General features: G+C 36.3%; 1 protein-coding gene across 1 annotated transcript in view; it reads right to left on the bottom strand.

Annotated features, from left to right (window-relative positions):
• Positions 1-283: 283 nt before the first annotated feature.
• The window catches only part of SecS (Sec synthetase), an 80,853-nt gene continuing 57,152 nt past the window's right edge, over positions 284-23,984 (bottom strand). Inside the window, 4 exon segments of the mRNA XM_067132702.1 lie at positions 284-585; positions 8,568-8,699; positions 12,348-12,565; positions 18,100-18,195. Coding sequence (XP_066988803.1) covers positions 314-585; positions 8,568-8,699; positions 12,348-12,565; positions 18,100-18,195 — 718 coding nt within the window. The 3' untranslated portion in view covers positions 284-313.

Raw genomic sequence — 23,984 nt, 5'->3', positions numbered from 1 at the left:
TGGGGGGGTCCTAAGTATTTGCGGATTTTAACTATTCGTGGGAGGGGGCCTAGAATGCATCCCCTGCGAATGTGGGGTTTACTTATACAGTACTGTACTTGTATAATCTTTTTCAAATAGCACAAGTTGTTATCAATTGATATCTACTTCCGTACCAAATCTGTTGCATACTGACAAATAAGGGTTACTCTTGGATAATTTAAAATGCTTTTTCATTTTTCATTGCATCTTCCAAGATAGCAGATGAATACAGTAATATACTTTTATTTAATAAAACAACTGATGAAATTATTTATGTCTTTATTTTTCAACACTATGTGGAATGCTCCTGTTTCTCTTGCTCACCCTCATACCCTTCTTCTGCACTGGTAATGTGACACTTATCTATGGTATTACTATTAGTTTCCACAGTATTACTCATATCAACAGGTTGTATATTTTTACTGAGCTTCTTCCTTGACTGGAACTTGCCGAGGCACTTAGACAGCCGCTGAACAAAAAGATCCACATCTTTTCTTGTCATTCCAATGCTTGCTGCTGCTGTGAGATATGCCACTGGGTAGCTTTTTGAGTGAGAGCCCCAACCTTTGGTAAGAGAAAAGACTCTTTATACGAGTTCTTTGGTCACAAATCCTCTTATTCGAATGTATTTGGCAAATATTTAGAAAAAATATCAATTATTAAAGAATTCAATAAAGTTATTTAATTCACTCTTGAACAGCACTGCATATTATAGCTCTTATGAGAATAATTTAATGTCACTGAATATATAATACATTAAAATACAATTATTGCAGCATTTAGAGTACATCCAAATATTTTTTAAAAATACTGCAAAATGGTAACAATTACTGTATATATACACTATTTTCCTGGCAGCATACATGGATGTACAGTGCAAGCATTTTCATTTTATAAATCCACCATGAGGAATTAAAAGTTATAATGGTTAGCATAGTAACATAAACTGTACGTCATACATAGACAGTACAAAAATTATTACACAGGCAAATCTCACTGATACAATATCTTCAAAATCAGTTATGCAGAGAGAGAGAGAGAGAGAGAGAGAGAGAGAGAGAGAGAGAGAGAGAGAGAGAGAGAGAGAGAGAGAGAGAGAGAATCCCAAAAACAAAAGTACCTAGTGTACAGCAAAACATAATTTAGAAACAAAAAATGCTGTTGTATTAATGCTGCCAAAAGTTTTATGGCAGCATAAAATACACTAGTATGTTAACTTGAACGTCACTTTCAAAAATCTTCACAAGTAGAGTTACCAGCAGACTTTCTCCTAATCACCATTACATTATGAGACAGTAATTTTTCAAATGGCTTTTCTATTATTAACATATAATGTATATAGCTGATGTGACAATAAAATGAAAATATATTTGGGTTATTATTAATCAAATAAAAAATGGTGGCTCAAAGCATGAAAATGGCATCTACACTAGTATAAAAAACAGTTTTTGACATATGAAACCTATTCTTGGTAGTTGCCGTTGAGTCCTCAAGGTGTTACCCTTCCATAGTCTACCAGAGCTCCATGGTGACCAAACTAATATCAAAGAATTCTCCTTTAGCTGGTCTTGCGGCTGGGTATTCAGCCGTAGTGATAAACATTGTAACACATGATGGAGTATGTAATGGACTCAAAGATAAGGGGGCACTTTCCCAAATCTTCACAGCGAGGCTGTACACCCAGGTTCTTCCATCGCCAAAACCTGCTTAGAAGAAGAAGTGATTAATGCACATGCGCAGTCCGCTATATTGTCAACAACAGACCCACGTGGAGACCAAGAAGAATTACTTTCTGTTGGTCAAAGCAGGATGATCCCATGCCCAAATCCCATGCCTTTTCGTCAGGACCCAACAGCGGCTACCAAAAATAAGTTTTTCTTACGTCAAAACCTGTTTTTTGATAGCGCAGTCGCTTGTTTTGTCCTCAAGGGGCTTTACAAAGAAACTGACAGGTGATGAAAAGGATTAAGCTCTCAATTTTTAATCCCAACGCCCCACAGGGAAAAACATCCCTGATCTGAGGCCAAGCCTCAGTTTTTGGTACCAAAGAACAAGAGACTAGATACGAACTTACGTTTCAGGATGTAGTTCTACAGTGGCTTACCTATGCATGCTCGGTTTTGTTGCAGTACTGTCGCCCTTCTCCCAGTGATAGTTAGCATGCTCACAGTGAATAAGACCCATGGTTTTCTGCTGAAGAGCCTAGGGATTGGGACTAACCATGCCACCTACTGGTGCACAGTGTAGCTGAATCTGTTCGAACTCATGGTAATAATGTTTTTTAAAATACTGTCTCTGATGACCACCCTGTACATTCAGAGACTTCTTTGAAAGACACATTTCTGAAGAAGGCCAACGACGTACTTACTTTCCTAATATCATGCGACACAGGAAAGGAGTGTGGATTTGCTTTTTTAAGGTGAGGCACTACAATCATTCTCAGCCCTTGTAGGGAGAGTGGTTAGTTTGTGCTAGGGTGTATGAGAATCAGACCCTCTGGGATGTTTGCCATGACTTCTAGGTAAACTTTAAGTGCTTGAACCAGGCATAATGTCTTGTCTGCTAAACTGAGTTTTTTTTTATCAAAATAGGAGATTTCCTTCTTAAAGGATTATCATTCTTGACAAGGAATGATGGACCAGGGGGCAATAATAATTGATGGTCAGCTGTTTGCGCGATGTACCATCCCGGTCTAAGAGAGCCAAGTTCACTAATATGAGCTCCTGAAGCTAACACAATCAAGAGATTGTCTTTTGCAACATATGAGTTGTGGTTGTATTGGGTCCACTAAATTTAGGGTTGACAGAAGTCTAAGCACCTTGTTCAGGGACCAAGTAATTGGAGCCTTTCAGGAATGGGTCTTTGTAGTCTAAAAGACCGGAGAAGGGAAGTGACAATTTCTACATTAGAGTCAATCCTGAATCCATAAAGGAAGGGTCTGTTAATGTTGTAACAGTCAAGGCGTTTGTCTTTGAAAAGGTATATAAGAAATTTTAAAAGTGTTTCCATAGAAATTTCAACTGGGCTCTCAGTATGTGTATAATCTAACCATATCTTCCATACAGACTGGTATTATTGTCCGTAGTTTTTGCACTAGGCACCTAGCAATATTGGGTGAGTAATTTTCACAGTAGACAATATTTTAAAAAATCCACTTGTAAAAGTCTCAGCTCAAAAAAGGAGGATGCGTAGACAACTTTCCCTCTTACTGTCTGGGATAGAACAGCAGACGGTAGTGGAACTGATCTCTTCGCCCATTGTTGGAGTAATTGGAACCAATGCCTGTTTGGTCAATTTGGGGCATTAAGTATTCCTTTGAAAGTTAGAAGCTTGCTCAAAACCTTCAAAATCTGGGACAATGGAGGAAAAAGGTATATCGTCCTCCATTTGTTCCAGTCCTGTAGGAAGACATCTCTTGCTGTTGCTTGACTGTCCAAGTTCAGAGACACATACATGGGAGTTTTGTGATTCCTGTATGTGGTGAACAGGTCCAATTCCAGTTGTGGAAGACTTTTGGGTAGTGTTTGAAAAGAGTGGTTGTCCAACATCCAATCTGTTGAGGCTGTCGTTTTCCTGGATAGAGAGTCCACTATTATGTTGAGAGACCCTGTGAAATGAATTGCAGACAAGTACCACTTCATTGCTTGCGCCATCCCAAGGATGGCTAGCACTATCATATTGAGAGGAGGTGAATGTGATCCTGACCTCTTGATGCAGGACATTGCAGTTTGTTGTCTAGAACCAACAAAATGTGTGTCTTCTGCAAGTTTGAGTTTTTTGAGAGGCAAAAAGACGGCCATCAACTCCAGGAAATCGATATGATGATTCCTTAGAGTAGCTGACCACTCCCTGCCACCTGACAATCCTCCCATTGTCCTCCCCAGCCTGTCAATGAGGCATCTGTGTGTATTGTCACTCTTACAGATGGAGCAGCCAGGGTGACCTGTTTTGCCAGAGATTCCTTCCAGGTCCAAGGCTGAAGTATCTCCCCAACTTTTTTATTCTTTTCATAAGGTCATTCTCACAGTTTTTTTCTTGCATGCAATAGCCAGAATTTGTTCACATTATTTAGTTGCAATCTAAGTATTGGATCTATTACTGATGCGAACTGCAGTAGGCCCATCATGTGTTCTAATTGCCGTCTGGAAACTCTGGGCTGTGCAAGGAACGTTTTGGGGTCTTTACTTATTCTCTTTTGAGTATTGATGGGGAGAGACAACAGGCTGTGAAGAATATTCCAACACAGTCCCAGCCATTGAAAGTGTCTGCTGGGCATGAGGCAGGATTTTTTCCAATTTACAGTATTATAAAACCTTTTGACTGTAGTCTGTTGACCACTGCTCTTTGGTTCTTCAAGCACCCTTTTCTTGTGGGCCCCCAGATTAACCAATCGTCTAGGTTGGCTATTAGTTGTATTCTTTCTTGTCTGAGTTCTCGAACAACTACCATTGCTAATTTTGTAAAAATTCTTAGGGGAATGTTTAGCCCAAAGGGCATGACTTTGATCCTGTATGTATCTTTCCCTATCCAGAACCCAAAGAAGGGGCGGAAGGGAACGGCGATAGGGACATGCCAGCATGCACCTTTCAGATCTATAGAAGCTGTCCAAGTCCCTTTTGGGATGATTGAACATACTGGGCAACGGTAGTCACCTGAAACTTTTGGCAAACAATATGCTTGTTCAACGTTGATAAGTCGAGGATCACTCTTTGTTCAGAGGAAACCTTTTTGATCACACAGAAGAGACGTGCTTGGTGGTGAATATACGCATGTTTTTCTATGGCTCCTTTTAACAATGCCTTCTGTGCGTAATCTTCCAGAGAGGGGCCTGGTTTTTGGAAGAACCTCTTTAAAGGAGGGGGTGGGGGGATGAGACCATTTCCACCCCAGCCCATTAAAAATAAGGTTGTGTCCCCAAGGGGAAGACTTCCATTGCCTGTGGTGTCGTCGAAGCCGACTCCCGACCATAAAATTCCTATTGGTATCCGCCTCTTCCTCTGCCTTTTCCCTTGCTAGGGATTCCAGGTGTTGCTTTTCCTTTTCCCCTATAAGAAGGTCTTTGGACCTTGTGAAAAGGATGTCCTTGCTGTTGTTGTTGTTGTTCTTTTGTAGGGAGTTGTCCCTTCTGACCACCTACCTGTTTTTGAGGAAGACTTTTGGGGGTGACTGATAATGGGGAGTTCTGGGTTTTTTGTTTCCTGATTTCCCTTTTCCCAAGAAGAGCGTACACTGTACAATTCTGTTGGCGGGATTGCTCATTAAGTTCAGCCACAACAGACTCCTCAAACAGGTCCTTACAGAAAAGATTAGAGTGCAATAATGAAGTAACATTGGGGAGTGACTTGTTGGAGCCCTCAAATGTTTCCATTCACGCTTTTATGTGCCACTCTAGAAAGTCATAGAGTGCTTCCCATAGGGTTCTCATAAGACTTCTGGCCACAACAGCAAAAATTGTTCTGGAATCTTCTGGAAGCCTTTTGGTGGCAACTTCCAGCAAGATGGTAGAGGCTATAATACTAAGGAGGTGGATCCTAGCATGAAATTCTTCCAAGGCTGTCCCCTCTGAGATTCTTCCCATAGGGGTCCCAAACTGCTGAGTAGCTATATCTAAAGGGAACTTTTTTTCTTTCAAAACAAAGAAGCATTGTCCATTCCTTGGTGGAGTTTTTCGAAACTGGGATGACCGTCGCAATGGCTTTAATTCTGCCATTGTCTCCCATTTTCTAGTCACTACAAAATTCTAAAAATCTGCCTTCACATGATTAATTACTTTGAAAATGAAGGGACAAAAGGCTGGGGCTACTTAGTGAGCAACTTGGGTTTTATTCAAAATGGAAGTAGAGATCTATTTTCTGCTGACCTGATAGGGGGATGTCTTCTATAGCTTTTAATGCCACAGCCACAGGTAAGACAACTGTTTCTTTTAGTGGTTTCTCCATGTCTGATGAAAGTGGTACCAGGCACCATTCTGTATTAGGGAATGCTGCCCTGTCTCTAAACTCTACATGTGCAACTTCGATCATAGTTTTTCTCCCATTAATTAGATGCTTACCACTTACCATCGGAAGAGAAAATGCACATTGAGGTGTCTCGCTAAGGATTATCCAGTATCATCAGGGTTGAGCACTGGAGCCTGTTATGTTTTGATCTGAAGTTTTGTAGTCCGAACTGGCCATTTTGTTGTTTCCAGTCAGAATTCTAACAACAGACCTGTTTGAGCAGAATTTGTATCCACTATCACTTTTTGGTTACAGGATGCAGTACTTTTACACTTTGTGGTGTACATGACTGACTTAATTTCCTTTTTGGAATCATGTATTATGTCCACTATACATTGCCGTTCTGTGGCAAGGACATCTTTGATGTTACTCATAACTAACCAGGGGGCAGAAGTCCTGGGTGAGTTACTATACCCCTCCAAAAATGTAGTCATTTCAGTTGGGGTTAGGTGGATCCTAGTATCCCTTTTGGGGGAAAGATCCTCTTCAGCATCTAATAGCTGCATGGAGGATAGAATTCCTTCTGGAAAGTTTCACCCATGGCTAGCTGAAATCTGTGTCCCTGACCCTTCCAGGTTCAGCAGGGTCATTTCAGTGGCAATGTCCACTTCATATTCATTAATATGAATGTCAACCCCACGTAAAGGTTCCTCTACTTCCTCCGTGGGGTTAACCTGGGAGGTACTGGGAATGGATGTTACTGGGTTTTTGGCCCAAACATAGAAAAGTTCTGAGAGAGGGTTAAATATCTGCTGCCAGGGTTCTGCTGGAAAGATATAATCCCCCCCTCCCTCACCCCTACTGAACCCTAGGACTCACTGAGACAGCTTGAAACGAGCTGTTTCGTCCTTAAAACTTGCTGCCAGGAGCATACTACAAATTTTGCACAAAGCTGGCAACCAGCCAAATTTTCCTTGTTTTTTACAAGGGCTAAGCTCATGGCAGGTGGTATGGGCCGTACCCACAGGCAAATTTGCTGCTGAACACTTGAGCTGAGGGTCCTGCATAATGGCGGCCCTGTAGTGATATAAAACAAGTTGTTATTAGAAACTAGTTAGTATTAATTGTTTTTAATGAGGGACACTTCTGTATTCCCTTATATAGTTCGTATATTCCATTGATTACAAGTGTGTAGCAGTAATACATTTTATTAAATGTCTATGTTAACTTCAACCCTCTAAGCACCATCTTGCTATTTTAGATGTTCCCATCATCCTCACTGATTAAATCAGAGAAAAAAGTTGCATTTTTTCGGAGCGCTGGTAATACTAAAACTTACTGTGTTGACCAACGAAGAGTAATGCTTCTTGGTCTCCATGTAGGTCTGTTGTCGACAATACGGCAGACTGCGCATGCTCATTAATCACTTCTTCTCCTCAGCAGGTTTTGGCGATGGAAGAACCTGGGTGTACAGCCTTGATGTAAAGATTTGGGAAAGTGCCCCCTTATCTTTGAGTCCATTATATACTCCATCATGTGTTACAGTGTTTATCACTACGACACAATACCCGACAGTGAGACCAGCTAAAAGAAAATTCTTTGACATTAATTTGGTCACCATGGAGCTCTGGTAGACCATGGAAGGCTAACTCCTTGAGGACGAAACAAGTGACTATGCTATAAAAAATACCACAATTCTTACTAATGTATAATTATAACTTATATAAAAATTATAATCATACATTATATTAGAAAGAAGAACCTACTATGCAAAGAAAAACAGACAAAATCATTCCTTTTTCCACTACAAAATCATTGAAACGGGTGGGAAAAAAGACAAGAGCTAGGAGGGAAACAAGTTATGGAAGCAATGCATTTAACTAATAATATATGGGATTCCCACTAAGATAAGCTCCTGAGATCAGGGTTAAAAGAGGAGGGCAGGACAATTTAAGACTTGAGTGCAATCAACAGATGAGGGCTGGGTGATGAATGGAGATATGGACAGAAGTAGTACTGTACACATGAACAGGTTTGCGAAGAGTACATGAAAGTATGTGAGAGATCATGAGTCCAAAGAAAAATGCCAGGAAAATAAACTCACAGTGGTAAAGAGTGCAGAAAGTTTGGCTAATAGAGACTTGTGCTATTGTTTTTTTTACATACATATAATGCATGAAAATCATTATTATCTGTATTGTTGTAAATTCATTCAATAAGATCCGGTGTCATACTTAGACACATAGAGCTTATCCAAAGGATTTGTTCTTGAACAAATTTGAAAACACGAGCAAGGTAAAATTGAAGAAGGACAATTATATGGACGGAGACCAAACATGACAGAATGAATAGTGTAAAATATAGAAAGCAATGCAGCTGGGGACAAAGCCACTGCAAGCAACCTTCAGTATCACTCAGAGTTTGCCATACAAGGTGCACTTAAGTGTAGTTTGTGTGGAACACTTACAGTGTACCACAGTATAAAAAAAAAAAGAATCTGTAAAGCAATCACATAATGTATTACATGTACAGACTTGATTCCAAGTGAATATATAAAGGATTAGGTTGGACGTAAATCTACATTCGTGCCAAATCTAATTATCTTACCTTCAAATGTATACCCAGCAATGGCTTTGACATCAGTAGTTGCAATCACCCTGGTGCCTGAAACGCCTCTCAAAAACAGCATGGAACCAAGTTCCGTCAGTGCTGCACTTTCTTCAACTGGTAAGCTCATGGCTGTTAGATGGGGACACTGAGAGTCAGAGAGATGTCACACTGAAGCATTTAACTACTAATTAAATTGAGCATTGAAGTTTTTATCTATGCCAAACAAGGCTTGAAACAATAGTATTTGTTTAACAATGTTTACAAGTTAGCTAAAATGCACACAAAAAAGTCGTTTGGCAAGAAATGACGTGTGGGCCCTTATGCATAATGTACTGAGCTTTGCTAAACTGGTTTTAGCTATTATAACTAGAAGTGATGAAAATATTAATAGATTAATGTGCTGGTTAAAAGAAGATGATGAAATGTTTTAAATTCCAGCCATTTTAGATCCAAAAATCCCTTCAACTTAAATTTTGTGAAATGAGACACAAATATAGCATAAGTCATTACAGAACCATAAGTTTTCAAATGATTTGAGGAAAAAGAGGTGAATGACATTCATACAAATAAACTTGGAACAGTCACAAAAACTTTTAAATTGTTAACTAATCACACAAGAAACACATCAGTATTTCAGGATTATATAAAGTATACAGTAAGGTAATAGTGTAACTCCTCAAAATGTGTAATGTAGAGTGCATTCGATAAATTATTAGTATAACCCACAAAATGTGTAGCACAGTGTATGCAATAAACTAACAGTGTAATAGCACTGAGGAGCATAACCTTTTTGTTTAATAAGCAGTGTGTACTGTAATGAAAAAGTGTAACTGGATTTACAATGGTGCTGATAAAATATCAAAGATTATACATACATAGTAACCAAGCACTCAAGTTTAACAAAATACAGCACTAGAGCTCTTATACAACTCAGGCCTGACTGGAGTCCATGATCTTAGCACAGGGTGTCTGCACAGTGAGCAAACAGGAAAAATAATATATTCAAGGAACATACTTAAACTAAGCCGGATCTATCAAGTATCTCCTCTCATGTTCAAGCCCTGATACTAGTACATAAAAATATAAAATGACATCATACCAAGAAGAAAACAGGGTAACTGTAAGAATATAGCATCCACCATTAACCAAACCCAGCACACCTCCACTAATTTTATCCATTTGCACGCCTTACATCTACAGGACTACAGTACATCTTCGGAAATAACCTTTCCAGGGGTTGACTCGATGATGACTCAGTGCATAATTACAAGCAACATATTTAGGGTCCTAAATAGAAGGCACCTATACTATGGGGTAAGGAAATCCTTTCTGAGCTCATTTACAAGTTCTGCATCCAGCCTCTCTCCAGCAAAGCTGTTAACCAGATTACTTGAAATTCTAGCTTTTAAAATCAGTTTAAGCCTGCAGTTAATTTCTGATAAGACAGAATACTAGTAGGTCCGATATCTATCAGAAGAAGTATGGATGTTGCTTCTACAAGGGAAAATTATATTCTGAGAGGTAGTGCAGTTTAGCAAACCAAAAAGACATGCATATCACATCACCTGCCTTTCAACTACCCAAGGTGGAGCAAGAAGAGTGAACAAGAAATTTCTAACCTAAGAAAAAACTGATCCTGCTGCAATGGAAAGAGAAGCCACTGACACAACGAAAAATGAAATCATAAAAAATGGGTTATATATCATGCACAAGGTGCCAAAAATATATATCATGTAGAAGGTCCCAAAACTACTCATCATATGCCACTCATGAACAATACCTTTATGAGCTAACAACCATTTTAAGGTAAGGGGAAATTAGATTGCAACTTGAAAAACGTCTGAGGGATTGGTGGGATATTGGAAGTGAAAAATCACACAAGGAAACAGAGAGTCAAAGCAAAATATCTCCACCTTCATGTTATGGAAGAAGAATGGTGACTGACCAAGAGCACGGTGACAAATCAGAGCCACACTGCCTCATCCTAACACCTGTACACCCAGGGGGATGTAAATGTCTTGTTCCACTAACTGGTGGTACCTCTATTTATGGTGCAGCATATAATTTTACATAATAAACAAGGATACTCATGTGCAAGCTCAATCTTACAACCTTCCTATAAACAAGGGAAAGTGTGATGCAAAAAACTAGTGGAGCAAAAATCATCATGGTAAAAACATTAGAAATCAAGGATAGTGAGCAATGGTTGCCTGGTGCCCAGCTAATTACTTTGGGTAATAAAACATGGAAGATTACAGATGTCTACTTGCTGGACCATCCAGTTAATAACACTTCACAGAGGATAGTGAGGTATGTGAAATATACCTCATGAATGAAAAACCACACCAGCGGATATAAACACGTATGCTCTTCCCTCTAAATGAACCCACACAAACAGAAACATCTGAACTGGCAGTATATAATACCATTATTTCATCTATAAAATATTCTTCTTATAAAAAATGAAGATATTGATGAAAGACCGACCCAGCCATGGGTTCACAATCAAGTAATTTAGAGAGAGAGAGAGAGAGAGAGAGAGAGAGAGAGAGAGAGAGAGAGAGAGAGAGAGAGAGAGAGAGAGAGAGAGAGAATGATGATACTGCACTAAAAATGTATTACATGAGAAATACTGAGACAGATAGCATTACTAAATCCATTCACTCCACATCCATAATTCACCAGTAAACTTTGTATTACAACAGTCAACTGAAGAAATATCAAACAAGCTTATCTTTAGCTTACATGAAAATGCATAGCAAGGTTCTGTTAAAGTGATTTTTTACAGTGGCCTCAAAACGAGTGAGAAGAGGAACAGCAAAATAAATTTCCCAAAAGCATATATAAAGATAAATGACACTAAAAAAATCTTGTGTTAAGAATTTGGATAAACAGAGAGTAAAAATCAATTAATGCGAAGGTGAACAACAACGATGATCAGAGGCCGGGGGAAAAATCCTATGCTTGCAATTCAAGTACTATATACACCTAGGAATAAACCTAACATGCTTTAAGGGGTGGGATATAACGTGGAAAAACCAAATCAGAATCCCTGGGGCAAAAACCAATACATGGGTGATTAACTGAAGATGACTGACTGAATAACTCTATAATGTAGTATTTCAAATAAACTATATGCAAGAAAGAAAACGACAAAACTGAACCAAAGAAAAGACACAAATGTCTATCAAATAACTGTTGCCCATAAAAAGCAATCTTAATAATGTGAAAAATCTTTTTGTAACTTTCCTAAATGGTGATACTACATCATGAACATAAGTGATTCCAAATGCAAGACTAAACAGTAACACTCCTGCCATAGATGGTACTGTACTAAATACCATGGCAAATTTAAAAGCAGATGCTAATTTTGTGGGGAAGCTTTTGATTAAAATAAAGCATGAGACAAAGTGCACTTAAAATGCGTGTCTTGTATCAGACATTAAAAGACAACCATATTAAGTTCAATCACTCAGGGAAATAAGAACCCCTTAAGCCATGGCTATCAGTCACCATACGAAGGTGTTCAATGGATTGACATAGTATTTAAGGCCAAAGCCCAGTATTTTGGCCCTTCAGCGGGCCCAAAAGATCACATAGCAGCAGTGTTTGATGAATTTCACACCTAAACTGGGTCCCCGCTCATTGGGGTCATTTATGTTTAGGTCCATGGTGTAACCTCCAAGCATCCAGATACAAAATCTGGATTGAAATGTTCTTCAATTGAAATGAATATTCTAGTTTCATTGTAAGCAGATAAAAAAATGAAGGTCATACCTATAGAAATTGGGTTATTTTTACATGTAAGTAAGCGTAGTCCATAATCTTTAGCAACAGCTTCTATCTGATCTCCAAGGTATTTCTTCAGGTCCTTCCTTTCTTCAAGCAGTTTCTTGTAACCTTGTTTGCCCATTGACAAAAGCGTCATGAAAAGGTCTACAACTGGACTGCTGGATGCCCTTCCTGGAAAAAGTGTAACAATTACATAAATAAATAAATAAATAAATAAATATATATATATATATATATATATATATATATATATATATATATATATATATATATATATATATATATATATATATATATATATATATATATATATATATATATATATATATATATATATATTATAACTTCCAGAACACCAGCCATTGGCAGAATATACAGCAAAGGACACCAGAAGGAGACGTCTTGCAGCATTTCATCTATTTATTTTGGCACCATTTTGAGGCCAAGCCTCATCATCAGGCTGCAACAAACAAACAATCAATAAATAATATAAAATTGATTCGACTAATTATAAAAGGTAATTTATTTAAAGAGAAACTAAAAAACTAAAAGGGAAGTGATAAGTACCTTTCAAAGAACAGGAGGGAAGACAAGTGGCAGTCACAAGATGTGTAGGTTAAAAGTAAACTCGTGCCAAGAAGAGAGGGGTGGAGGTCGTTTGACTGTTTAACTCTGGAACTACTTGTTTAACAGAAAAGTGATTCATAGATCGCAAGCTGTTGTGGGGAAGAGGCCCTAGTAAGAATTTTTAATTGCTCATATTGGATGTCAGATTTACATTTACAGGCATGGTTCCAAATATTAGAGTATTCTGGAGATGCCAGTCATCTTAGATTTGTACCCTTTTACAACTGTTACTCTTGTGTATATATTTATTTATTTATAAATGATTTCTTTAACCAGACCTCTGAACCCTTTTATGGTTCTTCCTGGGCTGGAAAAAAAGGTTCTTCTTGGGCTGGAAAAAAAGTGGGGAGAAGAATACATAATAAATTAAATAATTAAACAAATAATAAAAAAGTGGAAAAAATTAAAATAGAATAAAAAACAGAGGGAGCAAAAAAACAGGAAAAAAAGGGGAGAATTATATTTTATTTATTAATTTAATTTTGTTTAAGAAGAGAATGATATTATTAATTGAAAAGTTATCACCTTCAGCTAAAATATCCTTTATTGATTTACTTTGTAAATAAGTATTTCTTTCATGTTGCCATCTGGGACAGTCAATCAAGATATGCTTGACTGTTATTGGGAAGTTACATCTTTCACAAGTTATTGGATCTGTGTGTGGAGTTGACATCAGATGACCATGTGTGAGTCTGGAATGTCCTATTCTGAGTCTTGTTAAAATTACTTCATTAATTCTTTGTTTTTCGGTAGAAGAATGCCACTTTTTAACTTCGTTCTTAATTTGTCCTAGTTTGTTTTGAGAGGGTGTATTTGACCAATCATTTTGCCAATCCCTATAAATCAAAGGTTTAACTGATGCTAGCCAGTCTGATATGGGAGCTTTCGTAGTAGTTGGGGGGATTGTACATGCCAATTTAGCAGCTTTATCTGCTTTCTCATTACCCTCAATGCCTACATGGGCTGGGATCCAACAAATATGAACTTGAAGGCTGTTTGTAATTAATTGATGAATTTCCCGTTGGATATTTTGGACAAGGTGATTATTTGATTTAAATGATCCTATTGCTTCAATAGCACTTCTTGAGTCGCTCAATATGAGTGCTGAAAGAATTCCTTTTTTTGATATAATGTGGAGAGCCAATTGTATGCCTGTTAATTCAGCTGTAAATACTGATGATATTAGAGGAAGGCCCATTTGGATAGTTTCATCACTTGAATAGGCTGATGAGCCCACTCCAGCTTCGTTTTTGGATCCATCTGTATAGATTATGAAGGGATTACCCTTCCATCTTATGTGTTCCATGGCATGTTGATGATACATTTCTGTGTTGAACATATATTTCTTTGAAAGATATGATAAATATGTGCCTATTTCTGCCCTTTTTAGTGTCCAAGGCGTGATCTGATTTATTTCTTGTGTAAATTTGGGTATCATGTTATGTAAATTCAATAGATGATTAGTTTTTTTAGTAAATAAGTTTTGATTTGGGTTATTATTTGTATTTTGATTGAGAAATTTATTTTATTCTGGAGATGTGCCTGCTTGAAGGGATAAGCCTCTTCTTAAAGTAATCAGATCTCTGTAATATTTTAGAGGCAGTTGGCCTGCTTCTGCTAGGATAGCGGAAGGCTCCTGTACATATATGCACTCCCTTGTGATGTAAAGCATCTAGAGATTTTAGAGCTGCTTCTGAGGCAGTTGAATAAATTGGACAGCTATAATTTATAATTGATAGTACTGTTGCACTGTACAACATTAATATTGTATCTCGTCCTGCACCCCATTTGGTGTGAGAGATTTTCTTTAATAATGTAGGGGCTTTAGATTCTTTGGCTTTGATATATTTGATGTGATCTTTCCAATTTAAATGTTGATCGAAAATCATACCCAAATATTTAACACTATTGCACATGTTTATCTCTTCATTATAAAGATATAACTTAATGGTTTGTTGTTTCAACCACCTTTTGTCTTTGAAGACAATGCCATGTTGTATTTACCGACAACTTGAAGCCTACAGAGTTAGTCCAAGTGGTTATATTATTTGTTGCTATATTAAGTATTCTTTGAGCATGTCTTAGAGAATGATTTGAATAATATATTATAAAATCATCCACATACAAGCTATTTTGTATACCCTCAGGCAGGGCAAATATGATGCAGCTCAAAACACTGCCTTGTATGTAGGGATTTGAATATGTATTTTCTATGTATACTTGAAATGTACAATTTGTTAAAAAATTGTTGATAAATATTGGAAGGTGACCTCGAATATCGGATTTATGGAGTTTGTGCATAATATTGTATCTCCATGTGGTATCATGTGCTTTTTCTACATCAAAGAAAACAGCCACTATCAGCTTTTTCTTTTCAAATCCTTTTTTAATATGATCTTCTAATTGAGTTGAGTCTAGTGTAGATCTACCAGCTATGCATCCCAATTGGGTAGGTGATAAAATTGAGTATTTTGTTATGACACTTGTTAATCTTACAGAAACCATTTTCTCCAACAGTTTGCACAAGCAACTTGTTAGTGATACTGGCCTATAATTAGTGGGGTTGCTAGGGTCTTTTCCTAGTTTACTGATGGGTATGATTACTACATGTCTCCACTTAGTTGGGACGACATGCGTTAGCCATATGTTATATAATTTTAATAAGAATTCTTTAGCTAGTGTAGCTAAATTTTGGATCATTTCAAAAGCAATCATATCATGACCTGGAGCTGATGATTGACATGATTTTAGGGCAAAATTAAGTTCACTCATAATGAATTCTTGATTATAATCAAGGTCCTCATCAGTTTCAAAATTAAGTGTGTGATTCATTTTTTGTGTTCTAATTCTTTTGAAGTGTTCATCTAAGTTAGAATAAGCACTAATATCTTCTATATGTTTGACTAATATATTTGAAATATCTTGTAGGTTATGATTTAGTTTCCCATTATATTGTATTGGGCTTCTAGGTGGTCTTATATGTTTACCATTGATTTTACGAATTTTGTGCCATATTTCCTTAACTGAAGTATTTGGTGACAACTGAGCTTTTTCGAATATTATTGTTTTTTGAAATTTTGCACTGTATTTATTGTAAAGTGGTTTAATGTGATCAACAGTTATATTTATAACTATTATCTTGTTTAGTTTTATATTACAAGGGCCTTTATTAAGGGTGTTTAATCTAGACTTTAGTCTATTCAAATTACGTGCTAGAGTGTGCTTGGTTTGATTTAAGAGAGATAAATTGTTAGACCACCATGGAACAGGGGATATATTAGGGGTTGAAGAAGTTTTGGGGATGCATTTATCTGCAGCACTGATTACAAAACTGGAAAAGAAATCATTTGTAACATCATTGTTTTGATTTAATGGAAAGGGAGGGATATTTCTAGTTTGTAAATTATATTTATCCCAATCAGCTTTCATTAAGTTATATTTTATGAGAAATGATTGTTTTTTGTTGTTCAAATAATTCAAAACAATTGGAAAGTGATCACTTGTGTATGAATCGTCTAGGACATTCCATTCCAATTTTTTTATTAATTCCAGTGAGCATAATGAAATATCTATTGAAGAGAAGGTTAAATGAGTTTTTGAGAAGTACGATGGTGAATCACTTTCATTCAGGCAGTGTAAATTCTGAACATTTATGCAATTCTCAATGTTTGTGCTGGCCAAGTTACTAGCATGTGTGCTGTCCCATAACGGATTATGGGCATTAAAGTCCCCTACTATTAGTAGGGGGCCATTTACATTATTTAGTATTTGTGGTAAATCACTAAAGTTTGTGTTCAACTTTGGCTGATTATATAGATTCAGTATAGAGACAATTTGATTGACTGGCATATGCAATTTGATTGCAGTTATTTGATATGACAATGATGTAATATTTAAGGGTTCATCAGTTGATTGCTGAATATTTGATGCATTGATTGGTTCTTCTTCATATTTCCTTATTACCATATCTACTTGAATTCTGATCATGTTTTTTTTTAGTTTTAAGGATTCCGAGCATAGTTCGCCATCTTGATGGAATGTTACAGGGCATTTTCAGAACCTAGTAAAGTTATTTATGAAATTTTGGGTTATATTTTAATTTTTGTTAGGTAAACAATTGTACGTTATGATGAAACACTCTTGACATTCGCAAGATAAATCATGTTCCGAGTGTTGAAGGAATGTTCTGATCTCTGGGTCCCGAATATGTTTCCATTATTGGATGTCGAAATATTTTTGTTAGGAATTTCTGGTATAGGTATATTGTATTGAATCTACGATGTGCTGGTATAAAATTTTGATTTGAAATTTAGGTTTATTATTATTATTATTCTTTGGTCTTGTTGACGGTTGATTTGATGTGGTTGCATTCTTCTTTATCGAAGGAATTTTCTTTGGCCCCATGGTGGCTTATTTAGCAGTTGCACTCAATCAAAAAGTCCAAAAAACAATGAACTCTTACGAAATATTTGGATGAACACGCAAGGTGATGATCACTCAACGAGAAACAAATGTGGACTGGGTTTGGACACTCGATGAGTGGCCAAGTCATGCGGTGGGCCCGGGACAGCGCATTTCCAGCTGTACAATATCCGAGCGGATGTACAAAACCCGGGACAAAATTTTGATGAAAAAAGTTGACAAAAACAAGGGCAAGTGAAATCCGAGGTTTGACTGTTGTCACTAAACCTATGTGCCTTAGAAAAAGGAAATGATTATGTTAACTGTTGATACACAACACAAAAACACTTCCAACAAACTGCAAAATCCTACTTCACAAAAAATTTACCTTCATTTCAAAATATTTTTCCAAATACAAAATCGTAATTCAAATAATTACATAAAGTTTTATAATGGAAAATCGCAATTTCTTCAACAATAACCAGTTTTTATGTACTAATTCAGTCCCCTAATATTATCTTCTCTCCCTTGATGCAATATACTGTACATTCTCTCCCCAAAATTAAATCAAACATCGTTTTTGATAAAAAATTGCGCAACATACTACATTCTGGGTACTTTTTTTATTTTCATAAATCACGATAACTGCCAAAATTTCAACCTTGGTCAACTTTAATACTCAAGTTTTTCTTCAATCATTTACCTTAATTTTGAATCAAATCAGAAATTCCAAATGATTGAACCTCCTACTGGTACCATGAAGTTTTTATCAGTACTTTGAACAAAGGCATCTACTCGGCCTACTCTGCAAAAAGATAAAGAAACTTATTGATGAGCAGCTCCTTATCAATGTTGCCCCATTCTAAAAATAACCCTAGCATGATTGAAATAACTTCTGATCATAACATTGAAATTCTATGCATACTGTCTGTTTAATCACTTCTGATCATAAGTGTTCATTTTCAATGCTGTAAAATTGTTTCATAATTTTACAGCAAAGAGGATGAAAGACTTCTAGTACCTGTACAGTACTGGTTAGTTAGTTATAAATGATTTGTTTAATACTGAAATTCATGAACTCTGAACTTTTGATCTAGTGTTCTTTTAGGTTTCATAATTTCTGGGAAAAGTACAGTACTGGGAATTGTAATACAGGTAAAAGATGTTATCCCTAATTCCTTTAGAATATTTATCAACAAGTTCAAGTTCTAAAATTTAGGTTATGTTTAAAGTACAGTGGTAACTTGGCACTCAAACTTAATTAGTTCCACAGGGCTGGTTGAGTGACGATTCATTTCAGTCCTGAGCAAATTTTTCCTATTCCAGACACCAAAAAATACAAAAAATAAAAGCACTTACACACGAATTTAACAAACCTAGCATGCAGAACGCAAAAAAAAATCCTAAACAAAATACATAAATGAAATATATGAAAATTTATTCTCACTTGACCTGTACTTAGAAGAGTTGATGGCTTATGTCGAAAGTGGTGAGGAAGGTGAAGAAGAGGAGAGGTGCTATTGTCTGGAAGGGCAATCATATTCTGTAAAACCAGAAAGCAGCTGTGCTTCTGGGGTTCTTTCTCTTTGCTGTCTCTTTCTACTACTTTCATCTTGAGACTCACTGTGTTTCTAACTAAAAACTTGTGCAATGATTTTTGGTTTTACTTGCATTTCAGACTGTTCCTATAGTGAGACATAGCATTGTCATTCAGCAGGTTTATAACACATTGCTACACCTTTGTTAGGATGATAATTTTCAAAGAAACTCTGCACTTCTCCCATTTTTTACAGTGTAGTTGCTTGTTTCGTCCTCAAGGAGTTACCCTTCCATGGTCTACCATAGCTCCAAGGTGACCAAACTAATATCAAAGAATTCTCTTTTAGTTGGTCTCGTGGCCGGGTATTGTGTCGTAGTGATAAACACTATAACACATGGGCTCAAAGATAACAGGGCACTTTTCCTGATCTTCAGCAAAGCTGTATCTGGCTTGTTTCCATTGTCAAAACCTGCTAGAAGTGATTAATGCCATACTGTAGACAAACAGACCCGTACGGAGACCAAGAAGCCATTACTCTTCTTTGGTCAACAGAGTATGGTTTAGTGCGATTACCAACGCTCTGAAAACTCAGCTTTTTCTTTGATTCATTAGCGAGGTTCAAGGAAACATCTAAAATACTCTAAAATAAGTTAAGTGCTTAATTTTACGTTCCATTTAAAGCTTTAGTTTTAAACTTTCAGAATTGGTAATTAATTTGTGTGAGAAAGCCGGAAACCCGGCATTTCTTGCTAACACATGGTCGGCGCTTACTCATGATCGCTGATTGCTAGTTTCGAAGAGCGCAAATTGTTTTAAAGAATTTGTCACTCTAATTAGATGTTTTAACTAAAAGAAATGTTCCACAATTCATCATTAATATAGAAAATCCTTTTTGATTATACAATGTCTATAATAATCTAGGCAGTAGCCTACATCAGATTAAGTGAGAACAATTTAGGCTAGATTAATAATGGGTGTTGTCTGTAGCCTATAACCTAGGATTACTTATCCTTAAGTGTGAAATAAGTAACCTGAAGTAAGAACCTTTTAACCCTAGAGATGCTAGGGGGATGCCACTTAAGGACGACGGCGATATTATGCATTTGCAACTTCAGTAATGGAACCAATATTTTCTTGTTCATTTTTTAACTTATCACCTAATGCTATACATGGTTGTAATTGCCTTGTGTCGCAGTTTAATAACCAAAAATAAAACATAAGATACTTTCAAAACTTATATTTAAAAAGAATATTTTTTGGAAAGAAAACATTTTTATAAAAGCCACTTTTTAGTTTTGGAATGCTTCATGCAGTATTTTCTGAGACAATTTCAAATTTTTCATGACAATCTTACTCCTTAGCTATTCAAGAAACACCTATAAAAGTACAAAAAATATACAACCGTTATTAATTGGTTCAATGGGTGTATATGTGTGTATATGTTAACTATCCTATCCACACTAACTTTAAAACCAATAATACTGTTGTCACTGTCATTGTATTTATTTATCTCGATATCACTATTTGATGAAAATGAATAAGCATCATCATCAAAAGCCATTACAGGTGGTCCCTGGTTTACGACAGGGGTTCTGTTCTTGCGCCGCGTCGTAACCCGAAAATCGTTGTAAGTCGGAAAATCGTCGAAAATCGTCAAAAATCCTAAGAAAACCTTACTTTTAATGCTCTGGGTGCATTGAAAACGATGTAAACTGCATTATTATTGAGTTTTACATCAAAAAAACCCTTCAAATTATGATTATTCTGCCGTTTTGGGGCCATATTTCTTCCGTCGGATCGGCGTACGACGCGTCGTAACCCCGGAACATGCGCCGTAAGCCGGGAAATAATTTCTGATGAATACATTTGAAAAGCGTCGTAACCTCAAAACGTCGTAAGCCGGAACCGTCGTAAACCGGGGACTGCCGGTATCTCCAAAATTCACAAAATAAACAAAGATTTATAAAAATCTTCGACCGTTGTTCAACTTCAGGATACAAAAGCCTCCCTGGTCCTGGGCCCCCGAGCTGACGGAAGGTTTACAATTTTGCTATTTTTATACCTATGATTAAGAGAAATCTGGCATCTTGTATGTTCAATAGTGAGCTGAATGGCTGGTGAGGCTGCTGACATCACTCAAACAGTGCTATGGGGAGGGACTAAATTTACCGCGATATTTGAAAATAAAGCGTCGATAATATCGACGTCGTCCTTACGCAGCATATAAAGCCTCGATTTTCGCAACGTGCTGCACCTTGTGGGTTAAAACATACTCTATTATGGGCTTAGATCAAGGACCCTATGATTAGATAATAACAATAATCTGGGCAAAATAAAACAATAACCTAGCTATAAGGCTACATATTAGTAAAATTTTATCCTTTTACATAACCTGTACACTTAACCCTTAAGGGATGGGCTAATTATACATCATGCAACCCCCCAGACTGGGCAAACTTTAAAGTTGGCCAATTTAAGAAAAAACACATCAATTGAAAGTGGGAGATATGCAAAAGCACATGGTGTAAGAAAAGAAATTTAAAAAAATTTTCCTTACCTTCCAAGGGAAGTTGAAAGTGACTATTTACAACCCTGTGTGGGGTCTCTTTCACAAAACACTCATAAATTTTACCAAGTTATACATGTTTTTTCTAATAATTTATTTTATTTTATTTTGTCAAATTATAATTAAAACTCACACAATATCAAAACAAATAGGAAATAAAATCAGTAACAAATTCTGAGCAAATATTTACATAAATTTACTGATTGGGAAATGCAGTAACTTTTTTTGGATTTATACATGTTTTTTATAATATTTCTCTGCAAAATTACAATTATAACTGACATCATATCGTAAAAGATAACTAAAACCAACAGCAATCCCTGGGTATATTTGTGAGCAAATAAACGAAAAGACGTCATGGGAGAGAAAGGAGCAAGACGTTCTCCCTTCAAGGCAAGAATGATACTAAATTCCATGATATGGCCATGACTGAGCTGAGGTGAATTCTTTAGTTGCCATAAATCATTTATGGGCCACTGAAGTAGTGGAAATGCTTTCCCACTCAATACAGCCAAATCGTATGGTGCGTAATATTAATACTCCCCATAGGGAATCCTAACCACCCAAAACCTGTTTTAGACCCTCTATTGAGGGGATCCGCCCATTAACCCTTAAACGCCTACTGGACGTATCATACGTCGACTAAAATTGTCTGTTGGGTGCCAAGTGGACATACCGTACGTCGACTACAAAATATTTCATCCTTCGGTCAACTTTGACTTGACCGAAATGGTCGAAAAACGCAATTGTAAGCTAAAACACTTACATTCTAGTAATATTCAATCATGTACCTTCATTTTGCAACATATTGGAAGTCTCTAGCACAATATTTCGATTTATGGTGAATTTTTGAAAAAAACTTTTTCCTTACGCCCGCGCGGTAACTCGGCCGAAAATTTCAGAAATTCTTTCGTCATTTTGTTGTAATTTTTGCACTGTTTTATATTAGCCGTTACATAAAGTTTATATATGAAAATGTGTGCAATTTCATGTAAAATACAGCAAAATGCAACCCATGGTTGTAGCTTTTATCAGTTTGGAAATATTTTCATATAAACCACGATAGCTGCCAAAATTTCAACCTTCGGTCAACTTTGGCTCGACTGAAATGGTCAAAAAACGCAATTGTAAGCTAAAACTCTTACATTCTAGTAATATTCAATCATTTACCTTCATTTTGCAACAAATTGGAAGTCTCTAGCACAATATTTCGATTTATGGTGAATTTTTGGAAAAAACTTTTTCCTTACGTCCGCGCCAGAAATTCTTTCGTCACGTTGTCGTAATGTTTGCACCGTTTTATATTAGTTGTTACATAAAGTTTTATATATGGAAATGTGCGCAATTTCATGTAGAATACAACAGAAAATAGCTCATGGTTGTAGCTTTTATCAGTTTTGAAATATTTTCACATAAATCACGATAACTGCCAAAATTTCAACCTTCGGTCAACTTTAACTCGACAGAAATGGTAAAAAAATGCAATTATAAGCTAAAACTCTTACATTCAAGTAATATTCAATCATGTACCTTCATTTTGCAACAAATTGGAAGTCTCTAGCACAATATTTCGATTTATGGTGAATTTCTGAAAAAAACTTTTCCTTACGTCTCTTGTATGTAACTCGGCCGAACATCTCAGAAATTCTTTCGTCACATTGTCATAATGTTTGCATCGTTTTACATTAGTCGTTACATAAACTTTTATATATGAAAATGTGTGCAATTTCATGTAGAATACAACAGAAAATAGCTCATGGTTGTAGCTCTTATCAGTTTTGAAATATTTTCACATAAATCACGATAACTGCCAAAATTTCAACCTTCTGTCAACTTTAACTCGACCGAAATGGTCGAAAAACGCAATTGTAAGCTAAACCTCTTACAGTCTAGTAATATTCAATCATTTACCTTCATTTTGCAATAAATTGGAAGTCTCTAGCACAATATTTCAATTTATGGTGAATTTTTTTTACAAAAATTTCCTTAAGTCCACGCTGTAACTCGGCCGAACATCTCAGAAATTCTTTCGTCACGTTGTCGTAATATTTGCACCGTTTTATATTAGTCATTACATAAAGTTTTATATATGAAAATGTGCGCAATTTCATGTACAATACAACAGAAAATAACTCATGGTTGTAGCTTTTATCAGTTTTGAAATATTTTCATATGAATCACGATAAATAGAAAAAATTCGACTTTCGGTCAACTTTAACTAGACCGAAATGGTCGAAAACTGCAATTGTAAGCTAAAACACTTACAGTCTAGTAATATTCAATCAATTACCTTCATTTTTCAACAAACGGGAAGTCTCTAGCACAACATTTCGATTTATGGTGAATTTTTTAAAAAAACATTTTTTTACGTCTGCACGTTACGAATTCATGCATCAGTTTGTGATAATATTTTCTCTGTGTTGTTTTGATCGTTTTACAATTTGTTATATACCAAAATCATCGCAATTTAGTGTACAATACAAAGAAA

The sequence above is a fragment of the Macrobrachium rosenbergii genome, chromosome 32, assembly GCF_040412425.1.
Source record: "Macrobrachium rosenbergii isolate ZJJX-2024 chromosome 32, ASM4041242v1, whole genome shotgun sequence".
Lineage (NCBI taxonomy): Eukaryota > Metazoa > Arthropoda > Malacostraca > Decapoda > Palaemonidae > Macrobrachium > Macrobrachium rosenbergii.
This window is presented reverse-complemented; position numbering and strand designations above follow the sequence as displayed.